General features: G+C 45.1%; 1 protein-coding gene across 1 annotated transcript in view; it reads right to left on the bottom strand.

Moving 5' to 3' along the window:
• Positions 1-20,053, bottom strand: part of LOC139048452 (sodium-coupled monocarboxylate transporter 1-like) — an 82,160-nt gene that overhangs the window by 41,953 nt on the left and 20,154 nt on the right. Inside the window, exons 5-7 of the mRNA XM_070522840.1 lie at positions 18,490-18,557; positions 6,299-6,456; positions 5,060-5,200 (exon numbers count right to left, since the gene is read on the bottom strand). Of these exons, the coding sequence (XP_070378941.1) occupies positions 5,060-5,200; positions 6,299-6,456; positions 18,490-18,557 (367 nt within the window). The remainder of the gene's footprint in view (positions 1-5,059; positions 5,201-6,298; positions 6,457-18,489; positions 18,558-20,053) is intronic.

The raw sequence follows: 20,053 nt of genomic DNA on the forward strand, positions 1-20,053 counted from the left end.
GTGTCTCGGGGGCCACGGAGCGGCGCGCCCGGTTCCTTGCAATACCTTGAGCTGGCACTCGCCTCCGTCACATCGCGGCCTACACAAGAGCCCACGTTTCTACGAGAAAGCCCGCCTCCGTGCAAAGCGTTCATGGCCAGCGTTTGCTGGTAAACATTACAGTTCCATGCACCCCACTTTCCGGGAAGCGTGAGAAACAGTCAGGTATCTTTGAATGCTATCGAGTTCCACACTTAAAGGCGATGCTTAAGCGTCCTCCAAGTTTTTTTAGAATCCGTGCAGCTGTAGTATGCACATAAAAAGAGTAAGCAAAAGAAACCTTGGAAAGAAGAATGACCAGCGCGCGTGCTACCGCCATGATGTAAATCTTGCAAGTAGTGATCCCTGAAGGAAAAAGCCTGAACTAGCAACATTGAAAAAATAGGTAAGTTACCAAACGACAGTTGGGCGCGTTAGTAAATAGATACCAGCTTGCGGGTCTCAGAGTTTGTCGAAAGGTAACGCTACTTTAAAGGCGGTGAAATTACTTGCTTGTTTTGAACGTTTCCTCGTTTCAACTATGGGGCTCTTGCATTGCCCAGGGGGCGTTGCGAAAATGGTGCTAAAAAGCGCCCTATCCTGAACTGGGTAGTACCAAGCTCGGTCGTCTGCTTCGGAAAGCACGTTTCCAATATGGACCCGCCAATTTCGGTTTTATTGTACCAGGGCTTGCGGCGAATATCGGGCGCCGAAGATTTTTTCACGGGTGGCACGCTGCGCAAACTCAATAAATTATGCAACGCCGCATACGTGTACGCCGCTCAAGAAATACGCGGCGAAGCGCGGTGTCAATCGCAAGTGAAGCGAGTCGCGTACGAAGTTGAACTTCAGGCAATGTTGGCACGCTGCTAAATTCAGGCGCACAAACGCGAGGAAATGCTTGCTATAAATGAATTCACAGCAGCGATAAGCAGACGGCATGTGTACGGAACTGCTCGAGCGCACGACGGTACGCGCTGCGACGGCAGTGGTCTTTCGACATGCCACAAAACGGTGGGCCTCCTGCAATCTTTGCTGATAGCATGCTGCTAGAGACGTAGTTATGCCTGCACTGCAGTAGCGGCCCTCTCTCCCTTTAGCAACAGATAAATCACTGATGCAATGCAAATGAGCTCTCAGTAACGTACGTGCGAATCGCGCTGCAGCGCGAGCTCGTGCGCTACTCTCTTGATGTATCTTTTAATGACAGTGCTAGAACGCCGGTGTGCGGCAATCAATAGTACTTTGCTGCGCTGCCTCAACGTGCTCAACGGTCTTGAATCGTGAATCACCAGCGTAGCCTGCTGCTATGCCGCTCTGCCGTCGGGACTGTAGTCGCACAAGACCGAATTTTAGAACGCAGATAAGCAAGCTTCAAAACAGGCTAAGCAGTCAGCATGGCGCGAAGTATCGCTTAACCAGCGCGACAAACTGCAGCTAGCCAGGGCGCCCGACGCTCCGCTCCGTGAGGCCTTCGAGGAAAACGGTAGAATCTGATGTTCAGATTCAAGCCTTCTTGTTCATGGCAGCCTACGACGCAGCAGTAACGACGGCGACGCTTTTTCAATGCTGCAGCTCATGAGCTAGGTCTTTCTGGATCGGCGTCCCCGATTCCTTCTGCTGCCAGCATTACGTCTCACGTAATGCTGGAAACAGTCAGGTATCTTTGAACGCAATAGTACTAAACAATAGCAATTCCTGCGATGCTGATAACATTAAAATCAAGCCTGTGAAATTTGTAATAGATATAATCGCTCCAGTACTAGCCCATATTTATAATATCTGCCTTTCTACCGGTGTGTTCCCGTATAAAATGCAGGCGGCAAAAGTAGTTGCACTGTTCAAGAAAGGTGACAAAACTGCCTTACCTAATTATAGATCTGTATCTATTCGCCCTATAATATCGAAGTGCGTGGAAAAAATTATTTCTTGCTGAATATCAGACTTTCTGGACAAGCAGAACTTGATAACTAAGCATCAGTACGCTTTCCGGAAAAATATCTCAACACAGCTAGCTTTGCTTGAACAGAAAGAATTAATTCTAAATAATTTTGAGGAACTTTTGCTACCGTTGGGATTATTTGTAGATATTTCAAAAGCCTTCGATTCTATAAATCACGATTTCTTGCTTATCCAGAAAAAAAGACGGGGAATGCGGGAGATGGAAATTCAAGACGATGGGCAAAACAAGGTGAATGCAGGAGCCAACGTTCCGACAAGTGGACTTGTCTTCTTCAAGGCGAGATATGCTTTCCTCGCCACAGTATATATTTCTTGCTTAGTAAGTTAAACCACTCTGGCTCTCTTGCTTAGTAACCTAAACCACTACGGTATACGCGGTAATGCACTTCACATCATTAGGTCGCATCTTGTTCATAGAAATCAATTTGTACAAGTAAATAGCTTTAAATCTGAAGTTCGATCGGTCAATGTAGGTGTTGCCCAGGGCAGTATTTAAGGGCCCCTCCTCTTTAATATCTTTAATAGGGATTTAGTAAACATTGATGTTGATACACGTTATTTAGTCTATGCTGATGAAAGTACGCTATTCTTTCCATCTAACCGCCCTGCCGAATTGATTATAGGAGCTAATGCAGCTTTGAATGAACTATACACATGGTGATTTGACAACGGTTTGACTATTAATTGGCAAAAAACTAAGGCGGTGTTACTTCGCGCTAAGAACACGCAAATTACCCTAGAGGAAGATTTGCTAATGAACAAGTCTAAAATTGAGCTTGTACATTCAGTAAAACCACTAGGTGTATTTTTGATCATACTATGACGTGGCAGAGCCATATAGATTTTCTTGCTAGTAAGCTTTCATAAATCGCTGGAATTTTTTATTCCTTGAACTATCTTCCTCACTCTATTAAGTGCTTGTTATATAATTCACTTTTTCTGAGCCATTTAAATTATTGTTGTTCTGTGTGGGCTACCACTTCTGAAACAAATATCAACAGGCTGTATATACTGCAAAAGAAGGCTCTTCGCGCTATTTGTAATAAACCATACCATTCCCCTTCAGCTCATTTATTTCATAAGCTTAACACACCGAAAGTACAGGCCCTTTTAAAGTATCGTTTAGTATTGCGTATTAAAACGAACAAAAAAAGAACATAAACTACATTACTTCTATGGCTAACTTAAAACTACACGAGACTCCATACAGCACAAGAAAGCCAGAGTACTGGCACGTACCAAAATCGCACACAAACTATGGATCACAAATGCTGTGCTCTAGGCTACCTCGCTTATTAAACGATCGTATTGTTAATAAAATAGATATTTCAACTTGTTCTCCTCCTGATATTCTTGATTTCTCTCTCATATGTGATTTGTACAATGCCTATATGCTTTTGAAGTGCAGGGTGATTTTGTGTTTTCGCTTGCTTACTCACATCTTGCTTTTGTTGTATGTTCTTCCTTGCCTGATTTGCGATGAGTATGCATGATATGTTGTAGTGCTTGAATGTGTAAGTACTTCGGAAACTGCATTCCCGCTCCGCTGCTCCCTTCTTTTCTTGTGGTAAGAGTATTTGGGGGTGGTCAGGCTGCTACGAGCAGCTTTATTCCCCACTTTACCCCCGCAAAGCTGTATTTAGTTTTGTGGAAATAAAGCATACACACACATACATACATACATACATACATACATACATACATACATACATACATACATACATACATACATACATACATACATACATACATACATACATACATACATACATACGTACGTACGTACGTACGTACGTACGTACGTACGTACGTACATACATACATACATACATACATACATACATACATACATACATACATACATACATACATACATACATACATACATACATGCATAGAGTCCGTTTTCGTTTAGCTATAGGCTGCGGCGAATTCGCAGCCTGCACCTCTGTGAGAGGTGACGAGCTTTTTCGCACTCGCAACAGGGCAAAAAAAAAGGGCGAATCGATGCAAAGCTCGGGCTAGAAACGCGCTTCGGTACAGCCAGCGCTCAATACTACCCAAGCTGGTACTACCTAGATAACATATCGCGCGGCGCCACGAGGCGCCGCTGCTATACCTCAAACTCCAGGGCAAGACGCCCATATCGGGGATTATACTCATGCAATTCAAACTAAATACCGGTTACTAATTATAACTCTGTTTAAACGCAACTTTTTTATTTTTGTTAGTATTTGTCGTTTAATCGGCATTGGCGCAACGCTGTCTAAATGGGTTAAATATTATGGCATAGTCCCACAACACTGCAACCAAATTTACCAGTACGTGTTTGTGAATCTTAAAATGAAGCTCTGCAAAAGTTTGTCGTCGTCTATTTTCTGATACATTCCAAGTTCCCCATGCTGAATTCACCCGTATAATTAAATACTGTGGAGTATCTAATTAGTCATAAGCCCTACCTTCCGCAACCCTCTGCTGACGTCAAAACTATTTAGTTGTATCTCATTTTAAGATTCTGATTTCGAAACACATGATCCATAATAGCGGTTCGTAATAAAAGAGTCCATTTTTGCGTGACAACCAGCGAGCTTTAGCTTTCACATAACTTTTTTTATTGAGTTGAACTGGCAGTAAGACGTGCCAGCTGTCCAGCTGCAAATAGTAGCGTCATAACTTTTTCATGTGTCGCAACTTGGTTTCAAAATCATTAGGCAAATACAGAAACGTAGGAATTAAAAGTGCTATCTTCAAAGCCTATCCAAAGTTTCTCCGTGTGCCGCTACTCCTCGCTCTCCAGACAAAAACAAAAAAGAAATCACACACGAACTCGATCGAAAGAGCACAAACAAAAGCAACAACAACAACGAAAAAATAGCCAGTAGTCACATTTGGGCATGGACTATGCACTCGCCAACATGCACTTAACAGGTGGTCAGTCATCTACTTACACTCTGCTAAAGACCACTATATTAGACTAGCGGGGAATTCAGCTCCCTTTCTTCAATAAGATATATATATACCTATATTCTGGTTTATGCAGTTATTTAAACTAAGGAAAATATTGGGCATGCAATTTTACCTTTTGGCATCTTTGAGTGTTCTGGATGCTAGCAACCTCTGTGCAACAACTTGGTCAAAGCACAAGCGGCACATTGTTGGAGCTGCGGCACCGAAAATATAACTCCATACATTTTCTTCGCTGGTAAAGTCCAGGCTGTATCTGTTGAGGCAAGCAGATTTCTAAGTCATGGCTCAGAATGGCTGCCTCTTTTTATTGTGATAGCAACTATACGGACACGGCTCGCGAATTTTTGCCACCGTCGAGGTGCACGTTGTCCATATGAATTGTTCCACATGAAAGATAGACACTGTATTATCGAAACACCAAAGTTTCATAATCAAATTCTATAGCCCTAAGTGGTTGATTCCTCAGAATTTTCGCAATAGGAGAGCGCAAAGAAAGGCCACAATGCATTTCGTTTACAGAGGAGGCATTTTAGTCTAAACCATTATTGAAAGATCACTGGTCAGTGCTGTTTACGAATCGAGGGCACTATTCAGAAAACTCTCTTTCCTAGAATTGTTCGTAAGAGGAAATACACACCAATCCTGATGGTTGACATATTATTAGGTAAGTTGGCCGGCCAATGGTAAAGCACACTTGCGAATGAAAAGCTTTGTGAATCGGGCCCCTGGTATTTCACTGGGCGCTGACCAACTTCGACAGCTTCCTGTCAGTCTCGTCCAGTCTCCGCTCGTGCAGCACCGAGGTGCACCGCATGAAACGCCACTGACACGGCTTATGACGCTAGCATTCTCAGACGCCTGGTAGCTGTCAGGGCGCTGTTTCTCATGTCCAGGGGAAGTTGCCTTGCGTGCTGCTTCGAAATTTGTAGCACCCGCATAGAAATACAACACCATCCGAGGAGTTTAAACAAAACGCGAAACGCGCATATGGCTGTAATTTCGTCGCCCTTCCGACAAAGTGGCGAACTTTTGATTTATTTCGATCAAAGTCTATTGCGTCACCAGAGACATGTCTTTCTAAAACTGCAGTATTTCTGAACACTGACGCAGTGCCACTGAACTGTTTCGTCTTTCTACATTTCGGTGACCTAGCTACGAAGCTGTAAGGGAATAGCCCTACCGAGTTTGAAAAGGCGCATAGAATGAATCTCTTTTGCAAGACGCAAGTTTTGCATGGTGAGAATGCAAGTGCTCCGAGTTCGTTTTATACACAGAAGGTGGGACTCAGAACCAGGTACAAGTCGAAGTGGGCTATTATAGATGGTGTTGTATCAATTTTTTGTGCACTTACTCTGCGATGTATTTCCTGATGTCCAGGTCATTGAGCGGATGAGTTGCGGCACCTGGTAACATGAAATCAATTATTACCTTAGCGATAATGGTTGTTGGGGCACAAAGGATCATCAGGAGCTGCACACAGTCGGTCCAAACGACACCTCGAAGTCCACCCTTGAAAGAAAGCAATCGTGCAGTGTAAAAATAGTATCGATTTTGTTTTTCGTTTCTTAGAGGCGACGTTATCGTTAACGCTTAAAAACATTCTAATCGCGTCAGTGGTACGGTGCTTAAGGATACAGATGTACGTTTTATTAGGTAAAGTAGCTGTGACAAAAAGAATAACGGAAAGGTAGCCTGGTGAGTAGCTAAATACCGTACAAGATTTTACCAATATCATCGTGATATAGCGATCTCCTAATGATATCGCAGTCACTTAATAGCATTTTATAATGAATGGCCTAAAGTTTCTGCGCATTTAAGCCCACACATGAAAATCGTAACGCCTACATCTGCTTTAGCACTCGCCAATATTAAAAGTGGCGGTGCCGGGTGCAGAAAAACATTCTATGAAAGTTTAATAGATCAAGAGTATCGCACTTTCATAGGAACGTAAAATTTTTGAACTGACTCATAAACATTTCCGCTTAGGAATGGAAGGGCTGTAATTCAATCCAGTATGAAGAAACGCCCTTTGTGTAGCCAGTGGTTATCAAAAAATCTAAGGCGTATATTCGGCATAAATATTAACAACCATTCCTTGCGATACTGAAGCAAATCTACGGTGTTGTAATGCAGAAGTACTAAAATTCGTTTATTAAAATTGAAGATATGAAGAAAGTACGAAGAATAACACATCTCTGCAAAATTAAAGTAGGCATATATATATATATATATATATATATATATATATATATATATATATATATATATATATATATATATATATATATATATATATATATATATATATATATATATATATATATATATATATAACGTCGCACATGTAATTATTCGCAGTTTTGTTAAACCTTCGAAGAGATCCCGTGCCCCACCAGAACACGTGAAAACCGTTACAACCATCAAGAAATATCTCGGTTGGTTACTTGGCGCCTCCTGACTGTTCCAAGCTTCATTGAAAATTTCATTATGAATTTCAGTTCGAGTATTTTATTGCGTCGGCATTTCACCGGTACATCCGCAAGGTCTACTCAACTCCTGCAACCACGGCCGACCTTCTCTCGTTCCCGAAGCGCTCACTTGAGGATCGCCCGCCAGTTCATGAATGCGCAATCAACAGCTCTCACTGTTTTGTGCCACAGGTATCACACGTGCATGTCATTGGCAAGCATTGCACCAACGCTCGGAACTCGTTCAATAGCATGTCTTCCAATTCGGGACGGCGCGCGCGGGCTTGGGACAATCCGACATGGGCAGGAAGTTCACGAATGCATTATTTCGGGCTAGTTGATTTGTCATACTAAAGAAAAACAAAGGCGGACACGCTAATGCTCACAAAAAAGGCGCGACTTTCCAACTATTCGTTTGAGGAGAAACTCTGCTCCATGAATGCTAACACGTGAGTGAATTGGTGGTGTTATAATCCACGCTTTGTCGACTCTGCGTAACAAGAAAGGTTGCAGTTCCTCCCAAAAGTTTGCGATGGCAAATTATTAGACAGCTTTACGAGGTAAAGATTGTAGTTTCATGCCGAATAAACTTGAAAACATTAGCCTAAAAATTTAATTGACAATCATAGTACCAGCGGCCACAAGCAAACATGAACGCAGCACACTCCGTGAGCGCGGACATTCTCTGCAAAGTGCTGGACGCTGGTATCAGCAAGTTCGGCAGTACCAGCGAACAAAGCGACCTTCGTGCGGTCTATCGCCACACCTCAAAAGCGGCGAGAACACAGCGCGCACAAAGATATGAGCCGTGTGCAAAACTCTTTCAACACGCGGCGCGCGCGTCCGCGCGCTGCCACCCAATGTACGCACTTGTTGGCGGAGTCGAAGACTCCCCCCCCCCCCGCCCCCGCTTCCATAGCTGCCTCCCCACTTTCTTCCATATATGGCGCGCGAGATTGAGCCGCGATCGTCAATTTCTTCTGCCCCCGACCGCGAAGTGTGCATTTGCTGCCGGAGCACAACGCCGAACACCCTCCCGCCCTTCCTCCCGTCCCGCCATGGTTTATCGCGCGACGGAAGACAGCGCGTTTGCTCTCCGCTTTCTCCTTCGCGTGCGCCAGGCTCAGCCGCGGTCGTAGGTTTCCTTCACGTCCTTTCACTCGCACGTACAGCAAACGACGTGCAGCGACGCTGTCATCGCCTTGGGACTTCATACGGAATGTCACGGCGACGGCAAAAATGCGCTTGCTGTGTCCATATAATTGCTTTCGCAAAAGAAAATTTGGCAGAAGCACTTAAGTCTGCTTACGTGTGGGTATGCGGAACCATTTAGTCCCTTTGGTGATATGTCTTTTTCCGCGCATTCCTTGTCCGCGCAAGCTCTAGCCTGTCTTCTAACTATGCCTTGGTAAGGCCAAATGAAAATGCACCAAGCGTCTCAACGCGCTCGCTCGCCCGCGCGGAGTCCATAAATAGAAGGACCACTCTGCGCCGTTCAATTGGACATTAATGCTTTTATGCGTTGCATATTGCAATCACTCAGTTCAGCCCTCGGGCGCGGCCGGGCAGCCACCATTTAGGGTATGAGCCATTATGCGTTGCATATTGCAATCACTCAGTTCAGCCCTTGGGCGCGGCCGGGCAGCCACCATTGAGAGTATGAGCCATTTTATGCGTTGCATATTGCAATCACTCAATTAAGCCCTTGGGCGCGGCCGGGCAGCCACCATTGACCTTTAGCGCAACCACGTGACGTGACGTCACGAGAGCCGGAGGAAAAGCTGGGCCCCAACTCGCGCAATATGCAACGCATTCTTGGCTTAACCAAGCTAAGCCTGGCCATTTCTTAAAGCGAAAGCCGTGCTCCAAGGAGGCAAAAGACGTCAAACCGCGTTCCTCCTCACACAGCGTTCCTCGGCATTGCGCTCTACGCCACTCGCCTCGCCAGCTGCGTCGCATGCCTGATAGCTTGTCGGAGGATTGAAAAGGAGAGCTCGCGTGCGCCGCAAGCACAGTTGAGGCGGCAGTATGGACGGCGACAATCCTGATAAGCAGGAGGAGGCCTGGAATCGACATCGGAACGAGGTGAAGAGGAAACGAATCGCCCAGGAAACAGATGAACAGCGTGCCGAACGACTAGCTAAACGCTGCAACATAGCTAGACAGCCAGAACAACCTGGGCTTGGAATCAAGATTAACCAAGGCTAACCATGCTATGCCTTAGCTTTCGCTACGTATGTCCTGGCATAGCCGAGCTAAGCCACTTCCAATTCTTCATTTTATACACTAATTTTATACACGCATGACGTCGCGCCCCCTCACGTACCGTGTCCAGTGACGCACCTGACCATTACGCACAGACATCTGCCTCACCTTTAGTCAGGCAGATGTCTGCTACCTAACGGGTACAATGACGCAGGTACTGGGCACACCTGTACACATCGGGAACCGCGTAACTGCTGTGGCGTTGACACCATAGCTTCATCACAGTCATTCGTCTTGCTTGATACTTTAACCCATATAAAACGAGTATGATCTATGATCACAAACTCTTCTGAGGTTTGTAATCAAACTGCAGATAAAAAAATTGAAAAGCCGCGGTGGGGTGGAAGAAGAAGAAGTCGTGTGGAACGACTGTGCTCGAAAATGCTCTCAGCTGGAAACAGCGTATCGGCCCCAGGCCGAGGATCGTCGACCCCGTTTTTGAACGAAGATGTAAGTTACAAAGTTGTCCTCCCGCATCTACCAACCGGTAACGATGTTTTGAATTCTATTTTCCTTCACGCGGACTTGAGTGGCAGACCATACCGTGCTCCTGACTACCGAGACGCTCTGCTTGAGGTTGTGAATACTTCCGATATTGTAGGTGTCGGACAGTATCACATCAGCCATGTATGGATGGTTAGTTGCGCTAGTAGTGCGGCAAATTAGACTCTCGTCGCCTGCGGTGAGCTCCGTGTCAGAGGCCTGAAGTGCATGGTGATAGATCCGGAGACTAAAAACTTAAAAAAGCTAGAAGCTTAAATTACTATGTCTTCCACCTCACCTTGAATCACGATGCATGAAGAGGCGTTCCAGGCCTATGCTCAGGTGAAGTCGGTGGAGAGAGAAGTATGGAGATGCACTGGAATGGAACAGTGGGTGACAACAAACCAGGAGGTTTCCTTGGTGCTCAAGGGCACTATCACCGTAAGCTCAATACCGCACATTATGTCCATTTATGGACACCTGTGCCTCGTACTTATCCCCAGTAGGCCTCCGCTGCGCCTTCGTTGCAAGCGTTCGGCGGCAATGCAGAACATTGAGATGCTTACAGTGCCACCGATTTGGTCACTCAGCGAACACCTGCGTGTCCACCTACGCCAATAAGCTTGGTTTTGGGCAATGTCCCGCAGACGAGCCACAACTGGCCCATCCTATGGATTCTACAGAGGTGGTATATGCCACCGGAGAGACTACAGGTGGCATTAGAGATGAAGACCAGGAGTCCTTGAAGCCAATGCCAAGCAGTCACAACAGCGCAAGTATTACTAGCGAAGCTATAGGCGAGGATGACTCAGTTTGCACACCTGGCCTAGTAAGCCTTAAAGAAAAGCCCCCGGATGATAAGCAAGAAGCGGAAGAGGCGATGGACATAAGTCAGGCAAGGAAACGTCCGGCACCATGCAACGACGAAGCAAAAGAAAGTGCACTACAGGCGCCCGAGAAAGTGTCTTCTAGTGCTCAGCGAACTCCCTCTACTGGTGATAATGTGCTACACCGGTTTTATCAACGTAGTCAGGAGAGTGCCACAAAGAAGTCCAAAGGGAGCAAGACCACAGATTTAGCTGTGGCCAAGAGCGATGAAACACAAAAGCTTTAGGTGAGCAATATGGCTACTACGTTCACCCTCCCCTTATATGTAGCGACACTCAACGTACGTCGGCTGAGGAATATAAGGCGTCAGCAGCAGTTACTCCACGTGCTTAGGCAGCATGAAGTTGATGTTGGTGCACTGCAAGAGACAAAGATATCGTCTGCTGGTGATGTGAACCTTCCGCTGCAAACGTTTCAACCTGATTATGGGGTGTGTATTAGCCAAGCATGTGGGGCTTCCGCTGGATGCTTTTTGTTAGTCAGAAAGCAGTTAAATCATTCTTCATTGTCGCTACGTGTTGATGGGGAAGGCCGCCTCATATGCTGTAACCGCTCTTTTCATTCCCGTAATTGGCTGCTTATTTGCATTTATGCTCCCTCAAAAGTGAGTGAGAGGAAGGCTTTCTTGCTCTCACTTGCTCCGCTTCTAGATACTGACAGAGATTTGGTACTTTTGGGAGACTTCAACTGTGTTTGTCATTCCAGAGATCACCCTTACCTAACTAATCGTTATGATGCAAGTGCTACATCACTGCATCAGTTAACGCAAGATTACAATCTAATAGACGTGGGCGCCTACACACCATCTTGGGTGCGGTTCACGCACTTTCAAGGCGCCTCCCATGCTCGACTTGATCGTGTGTATGTTTCGACGAATATCTGGTCTTACATTCACAACTAAGCCGTGAAGCCTGTATTTTTTACAGACCACTGTTTAGTAGCTGTTTCATGGGGTCCCCGAAAATTTCGCAAGTTTGCTCCAAACTGGGAGTTATGGAAACTTAATACAGAACTTTTACGGGAGGAAAGTTTTGTAAACAGAGTGAAAGAATTATAGCTAGAAATAACACAATGTCAACAGCTTCCATTGTTTGCTCAATGGGAAATGTTCAAAAATAGAGTGAAACATGAGGCGATTGCCATTTCATGTGAGCTGTCTCAAAGAAAAAAAAGCTGAAAAGCATTACCTTCATAATCTACTTCACAAGCTGCAAACTTTCGAAAGCCAGGAACCAGGGTTGTATAGCGATGAAATAAATACAGTTCGTGCACAAATACACAAATATGAGACGGAAGTGTGCGAAGGATCGATGGTGCGTTCACGTACAACTCGCTTCACAGAGGAGCAGCCCACAAAAAGGGCTCTCGGTGATTAAAAGCGATACGCGCTTTCCAAGCAAATATTGGAAATTGGGTCTTGTGGGTCGACATTCACAGAAACATCCCAAACAATAAGCCTACTTGAAGGTCATTCTAAAGATATTTTCGCTGCAGTTAAACCTGAGAATGGATGCGAAGAAAAAGCTGATCAGTTTATTTCGCTTATGTCACACTTAGAAGAAGATGATCGACTCAGCATTGATGGGCCAATACCTAGAGAAGAAATTAATTTTGCCGTCTAAACGATGCAGAAGAACAAGACGCCTGGTCCTGATGGCCTTCGTTCTGAATTTTATATAAAAGTTCAGGAATTCCTGTGTCCTTTTCTTGAGCGGCTTTTCGAGGAAGCCTATCAATATGGTGAGCTCCCTCCATTTCTCTGTCAGGGCCACACAACCTTAATACCAAAGAGCACTGATGATGAAATAATAAAGGGGATAAACGGATATAGGCCGATATTGGTATGTAACGTGGATTACAATATATTTGCAAAAGTACTGACAAATAGATTGCAGACAGTCATTACTAAATCAGTAGGTGATCATCAAACATGCGGAATTCGAGGCCGCTCTTTGTAGACAAATATTCACATCGCACGTTCAGTCCTTGAGTGCATAGAGGGTAGTACGGATCAAGTAGCTCTCCTCCAGATTGACCTCGGCAAAGCCTTTGATAAGGTTCAACACGAATTTTTGTTCCAACTACTGCGACATCTTCAGTTAGGGGATGTATTATACAATGGTACAACACTTTGTTAAAAACACTGTCATCATCATCATCAGCCTGGTTACGCCCACTGCAGGGCAAAGGCCTCCCCCATACTTCTCCAACAACCCCGGTCATGTACTAATTGTGGCCATGTCATGCCTGCAAAACTTCTTAATCTCATCCGCCCACCTAACTTTCTGCCGCCCCCTGCTACGCTTCCCTTCCCTTGGGATCCAGTCCGTAACCCTTAATGACCATCGGTTATCTTCCCTCCTCATTACATGTCCTGCCCATGCCCATTTCTTTTGCTTGATTTCAACTAAGATGTCATTAACTCGCGTTTGTTCCCTCACCCAATCTGCTCTTTTCTTATCCCTTAACGTTACACCTATCATTCTTCTTTCCATAGCTCGTTGCGTCGTCCTCAATTTGAGTAGAACCCTTTTTGTAAGACTCCAGGTTTCTGCCCCGTAGGTGAGTACTGGTAAGACACAGCTATTATATACTTTTCTCTTGAGGGATAATGGCAACCTGCTGTTCATGATCTGAGAATGCCTGCCAAATGCACCCCAGCCCATTCTTATTCTTCTGATTATTTCCGTCTCATGATCCGGATCCGCCGTCACTACCTGCCCTAAGTAGATGTATTCCCTCACGACTTCCAGTGCCTCGCTGCCTATTGTAGATTGCTGTTCTCTCCCGAGACTGTTAAGCATTACTTTAGTTTTCTGCAGATTAATTTTTAGACCCACTCTTCTGCTTTGCCTCTCCAGGACAGTGAGCATGCATTGCAATTGGTCCCCTCAGTTACTAAGCAAGGCAATGTCATCAGCGAATCGCAAGTAACTAAGGTATTCTCCATTAACTTTTATCCCCAATTCTTCCCAATCCAGGTCTCTGAATAGCTCCTGTAAACACGCTGTGAATAGCATTGGAGATATCGTATCTCCCTGCCTGACGCCTTTCTTTATTGGGATTTTGTTGCTTGCTTTATGGAGGACTACGGTGGCTGTGGAGCCGCTATAGATATCTTTCAATATTTTTACATACGGCTCGTCTACACCCTGATTCCGTAATGCCTCCATGACTGCTGAGGTTTCGACAGAATCAAACGCTTTCTCGTAATCAATGAAAGCTATATATAAGAGTTGGTTATATTCCGCACATTTCTCTATCACCTGATTGATAGTGTAAATATGATCTATTGTTGAGTAGCCTTTACGGAATCCTGCCTGGTCCTTTGCTTGACTGAAGTCTAAGGTGCTCCTGATTCTATTTGCGATTACCTTAGTAAATAGTTTGTACGCAACGGACAGTAAGCTGATCTGTCTATAATTTTTCAAGTCTTTGGCGTCCCCTTTCTTATGGATTAGTATTATGTTAGCGTTCTTCCAAGATTCCGGTACGCTCGAAGTCATGAGGCACAGCGTATACAGGGTGGCGAGTTTCTCTAGAACAATCTGTCCACCATCCTTCAACAAATCTGCTGTTACCTGATCCTCCCCGGCTGCCTGCCTTTCCCCTTTGCATATCTCCCAAGGCTTTCCTTACTTCTTCCGGCGTTACCTTTGGGATTTCGAATTCGTCTAGACTATGTTCTCTTTCATTATCTTCGTGGGTGCCTCTGGTACTGTATAAATCTCTATAGAACTCCTCAGCCACTTCAACTATTTCGTCCATATTAGTAATGATACTGCTGGCATTGTCTCTTAACGCATACATGTGATTCTTGCCAATTCCTAGTTTCTTCTTCACTGTTTTTAGGCTTCCTCCGTTCCTGAGAGCATGTTCAATTCTAACCATATTATACTTCCTTATGTCAGCTGTCTTACGCTTGTTGATTAACTTCGAAAGTTCTGCCAGTTCTATTCTAGCTGTAGGGTTAGATGCTTTCATGCATTGGAGTTTCTTGATCAGATCTTTCGTCTCCTGCGATAGTTTGCAGGTATCCTGCCTAACGGAGTTACCACCGACTTCCATTGCACACTCCTTAATGATGCCCTCAAGATTGTCGTTCATTGCTTCAACACTAAGGTCCTCTTCCTGAGTTAAAGCCGAATACCTGTTCTGCAGCTTGATCTGGAATTCCTCTATTTTCCCTCTTACCGCTAACTCATTATTCGGCTTCTTATGTACCAGTTTCTTTCGTTCCCTCCTCAGGCCTAGGCTAATTCGAGTTCTTACATTCCTGTGGTCACTGCAGCGCACCTTGACGAGCACGTCCACATCTTGTATGATGCCAGGGTTAGCGCAGAGTATGAAGTCTATTTCATTTCTAGTGTCGCCGTTCGGGCTCCTCCACGTCCACTTTCGCCTATCCCGCTTGCGGAAGAAGGTGTTCATTATCCTCATATTATTCTGCTCCGCAAACTCTACTGATAACTCTCCTCTGCTATTCCTAGTGCCTATGCCATATTCCCCCACTGCCTTGTCTCCAGCCTGCTTCTTGCCTACATTGTACTAAAAACATTGTACTACAAAGTTAATTGTGAACCGTACCCTCTCAGATATAATACAGGTACAGTCATCCGTTCGTCAGGGTTTGCCGCTCTCGCCTTTAATCTTCGCCATATACTTAGAACCGCTTTGCTTAAGCGTACTTTGCGCCTCGAGCATTAAAAGATACAGGTATGCCGATGAGGAAATTAAAGTGCTAGCTTATGCAGATGATATTGCCGTCTTTTGCGTCGATAAGCCAAGCATTACCAAGGCAATAAAAGCTACCCTGCGTTTCTGTGAGACTGCAGGAGCTACTGTATATTTTGACAAAAGTAGAGGCTTTTGGCTAGGCATTTGCGCGCTCACTCCCTCTGTATTCGCGAATATTCGTTGGAATAAGTCTTCGTTGCGATATCTTCGAGTACCTCTCGATAACTTCCGTAATAGTCGACCTCATTGGACGTCCACGATAACCACTATCCGTCGAAAGGTGACAGCCTGGCAGGGACGTAATCTCTCCATTTTTGCGAGAGCTAAGGCAGGCAATACATTTCTCGCTTCTAAGCTTCTTTATGTTCTGCAGGTCTTCCACTGCTCACGTGTCCACGTCAAGGCATTTCTTAGAATATTTGCGTATTTTATTTGGCATTCATCATGGGAAGCCATCAGATGGGACAACCTTTTTCTCCCGCTTTAAAAGGAAGGCCTGGGTCTTGTGCATTTGTTTGTGCGACATTTGGTCATGTGCTTATTTTACCTTAAAACTTTCCGTCATCCATTCCTTCTCGCAGTTAATCGGGCACGTCTTGCGTCACACCTCCCTTTTCTGTTTGTCACGACAAACTTAGTTCAAGAACTAGCGGTATGGGGCTTCCTAAGGGAACTTGTCGACACTATTTCATTCTTAAAATCCAGCTTCACCCTTGAATATTTGTTTACCGTTAATCGCACGTCGCTAAATGTAGCACTTATAGATAACCTTTTCCCTGAACCTCTGTACCGAAAGCCGTATCTCTCTCTATTTGGTCAAGATGTTCTTTGCCGTGTCCGTAGAATGTGCATTGCGCCAGCAGCGAAAACGTTTTTCTTTAAGCTGCACACTTCCACACAGCCAGTTAAAACATGGCTTCAGGAAAAAGGGCTGTACATACCCTGGAATACAAATTGTAGTCTTTGCAGTCAACCCGAGACAATAGAACATTGCTTTAACATTGTCATGATGCATTTCATTTTTGGGATATCTTACAAAAAACTATCACAAAAGACTTTCCTTTCACATATTATGGTATCGGGTTCCTTACTTTCAAGAAGACAGCCAGCAATACACCATACGATTTGTTTATGTTATTAGGACTTTATTCATTATGGAGAAGCCGAATGATCGACAGACATGCCGAGCCACTTCGCTAGACAAGGTCTATCTTCCGAGAAGAGACTGCTCAAGTCCGTAGTGTGGTGGCTACATATGATCCCATACTTGAATGGATTTCGCGTCTGGACACTTGTGTCTGTTTGCCAGAATTTTGAACTCTCATTGCACTGCATACTATGTGTGAATTTGTTTCGTATGTACGTTCATATCTTATGTAACTGCATTGGTTTGACACTACCGAAAATTCCATGCAATAAAGAAAGAAAAAAAGCCGCAGTGGCGTCGGTGAAGCGAGCGCGTCTCGCGCCCCGGAGGCCCTGGTTCGATTCCCACCCACAACCCAATTCAGCAACTTTCCTTTCAAAGCCATTCCTTATTTACAGGAACCTCCCTGCGAAAATTTACGTCAATCTGAGCATTTTTGTTTTTGCTCTTTGCGACGTAGGTCATTTTCGGTACTATCATTCGGTGATGATCACCGTCGACTACGACGCCGTATTTTCGCGTAATGGGGCATTTCACGTTTTCGAACTAAAACGGATATCGAAAATTATGCTCTTGCCAGCTGCATTCTCTGAAAGCGATTGTGGAGCCTGCAATGTTTAGACATCACCTATTGAAGCAGTAAACATACATCATTTAGCAGACAGTGAGTACTGCTGTTTGTATCCCTGTTTGCAACAAAACTGGTTTTATGGAATGGCAATGTACGCACGCCATCTTTGACATAATATCATACCTTCATGTAGTACTGTAGTATTGAAGATGCTATAGGACGAGTTTTTTGTGTGATATTTTCTATGTATATTCAGTGAATGTATCGACGCCTTGTCATAGTTGTTTTCTATGCACAGAACTAGTGTATTTAATTTTATATCAAGATGTGCATTTGGTATACACGCGTATTTTATTATATATGCACAGGATGTGTGTACTACTGTCGGTAAGAGGGAGCCAAGGCCCAGTCAGGCCTAGCTCCCTTTGCCTTCGCTTCCCCTTTCGATTATAATAAACAAACATCCAAATCAAAATTATTAACATTTCAATTAGATTCGTATGAAAAATGGGTATGTTTCTCGAAATAAGCAGTTCAAGGTTATCGCCTTATGTTGTTCCATGTTGATCCTCTTCTTTTTTATCGGTACTCAGTTTCCGAATAGATCGGAAGACAGGGACATGCACAGTAAACAAATAAGGCACAGAACTCTTCACAAAAAAAGCATACCGGCAAGCATTTTGCCGTCTCCGTTGATTTTTTATCTGTAACTGCTTTCCATCAAATGAGCAATATGGTTACTTCTTTTGTGCGCCACAAGTATGCGTTTAAATAGGAGTCTTATTTATTGGCGCATAAATATTTACGTGCTAAACACGTCAGCCCAGTTAGGAAGCCCAAAATTCATGTGTACGTTGATACAGCTAACTCTTCTGTTTGCTAGCATCTAATATGCTAAAGAAGGAAATGCACTACTGCTATGTAACTGTTATTCAGCAGAGCTATAAATCTATTCTGGTAGAACCAGCCCACGGAGGTCTTACCAGTGCTGTATAAACAGTTCCTGATAATCCGATTGCGATGTTGCACCAGAGGACAGGTGCATGGAACACTGAAAAATAGTTGGAATGCAATTCAGTAAGAGCAGCGAAAGTTGTGCAGTGCGATGACCACACAGTCTGGTACTTAAGAAATCACCATCGCAAAAGAAAAACTTAGACCGGAACGCATCTCGCGATGACTGGACAGTAATGCGTTAGGATAAACTCAATATCGCGACTAAATGTAATTCTCTCGTGGAAACCAGTTATGCATGAGGCATGTACAGCAGCGGGACTACTCACTTCCCTTAAAACTCTCGGTGCTATCAAGCGCCGCCGCCGCGAAGCCCGCGCGTGACCTCCGGCATGCACGGCGCGCCGGTGCGTGCGAACGCAAACAAACACGTCATGCGACAACCGGTTTCTTCTCTCGCGCTTCTTTCTGGACACACTAGTGGCGCTGATGATAAGTCCGCGCAGGGCCTGTGAGAGGACAGGCCTTGCGTTACGGTGCCTGCGAACGCTGAAATCTGTTCACTCGCTTGTCGCACATTCAGTGGCCCGAACACAGTGACATATCTTGGTGAAACGTTCGATGAAAAGGGGCACATACCCAGTGCATTCATGGCGCAGCTCACTGAAACGTCGGCATGAAAGGCATTCATTCTAAAACCGGCACATACTCAGTGGAATTTCGGCAAAGCCAGCAATTGCGTCGGACTGCTATCCTTCGGGAACCCTTGTGACTTGGGTTTAACGGATCTTTTTCATCATTATAGATCGGCACATTTCCAGTGGCACATAGCTAGTTACCCAAATTCGCGTCACAGACATTCATTGAGGACAAGCACACACCTAATGCCACATGACCAGTGACCCAAGTTGACGTGAAGGAGATTCATTGAAGGACAGCAATGGCCGCGTGGTGCATGCCCAGTGCTCCAAGTAAGCGTCGCAGAGTCTCTTCGAACAGCAGTACGTACCCAGTCTCCCATCTACAGTGACACTGGTCGGGGTGCAAGAGGTTCACCGAAGAGCGGCAGTGTGCATACATTGCGACATACTCAGTGAGGCAAGTTGCGTCCGATGGTTGGCATCAAGCCCTGTTACCTCAGTCCAGCAGCCCGATGTGCTATACCGATCGGACCACGCACATGCTCTGGGAGTGCCGGTCGACATACCCCAAGTTAATCAAGGAGAAGTGGGACACGCTTCTGCTTAGCCCCGCTCTAGAAAAGCAAATTCTGGCTGTCCGGCGTGCCCTCGACCGGGCCGGACAGCCAGACTAGAGCGGGCTAGACTTGCCGGTCCCGACGTGGGACCAGCCGCGTGTGCAACGAGTTCGCGTCCTCGCCAGACCTGCAACAAAGTTTCTTCACTCAACTACACAGACAGACAGACAGACAGACAGACAGACAGACAGACAGACAGACAGACAGACAGACAGACACACCCCCCGAAAAGTGCTTGATGTATCCACAGAATGTAATGCATTAAGATTGTGATTCACTTCCTTTTCGAACATTAATATAAATAGCCTTATTTGCCCACTTATCCGGTTTGAGCC

Source organism: Dermacentor albipictus, chromosome 8 (assembly GCF_038994185.2).
Source record: "Dermacentor albipictus isolate Rhodes 1998 colony chromosome 8, USDA_Dalb.pri_finalv2, whole genome shotgun sequence".
NCBI lineage: Eukaryota > Metazoa > Arthropoda > Arachnida > Ixodida > Ixodidae > Dermacentor > Dermacentor albipictus.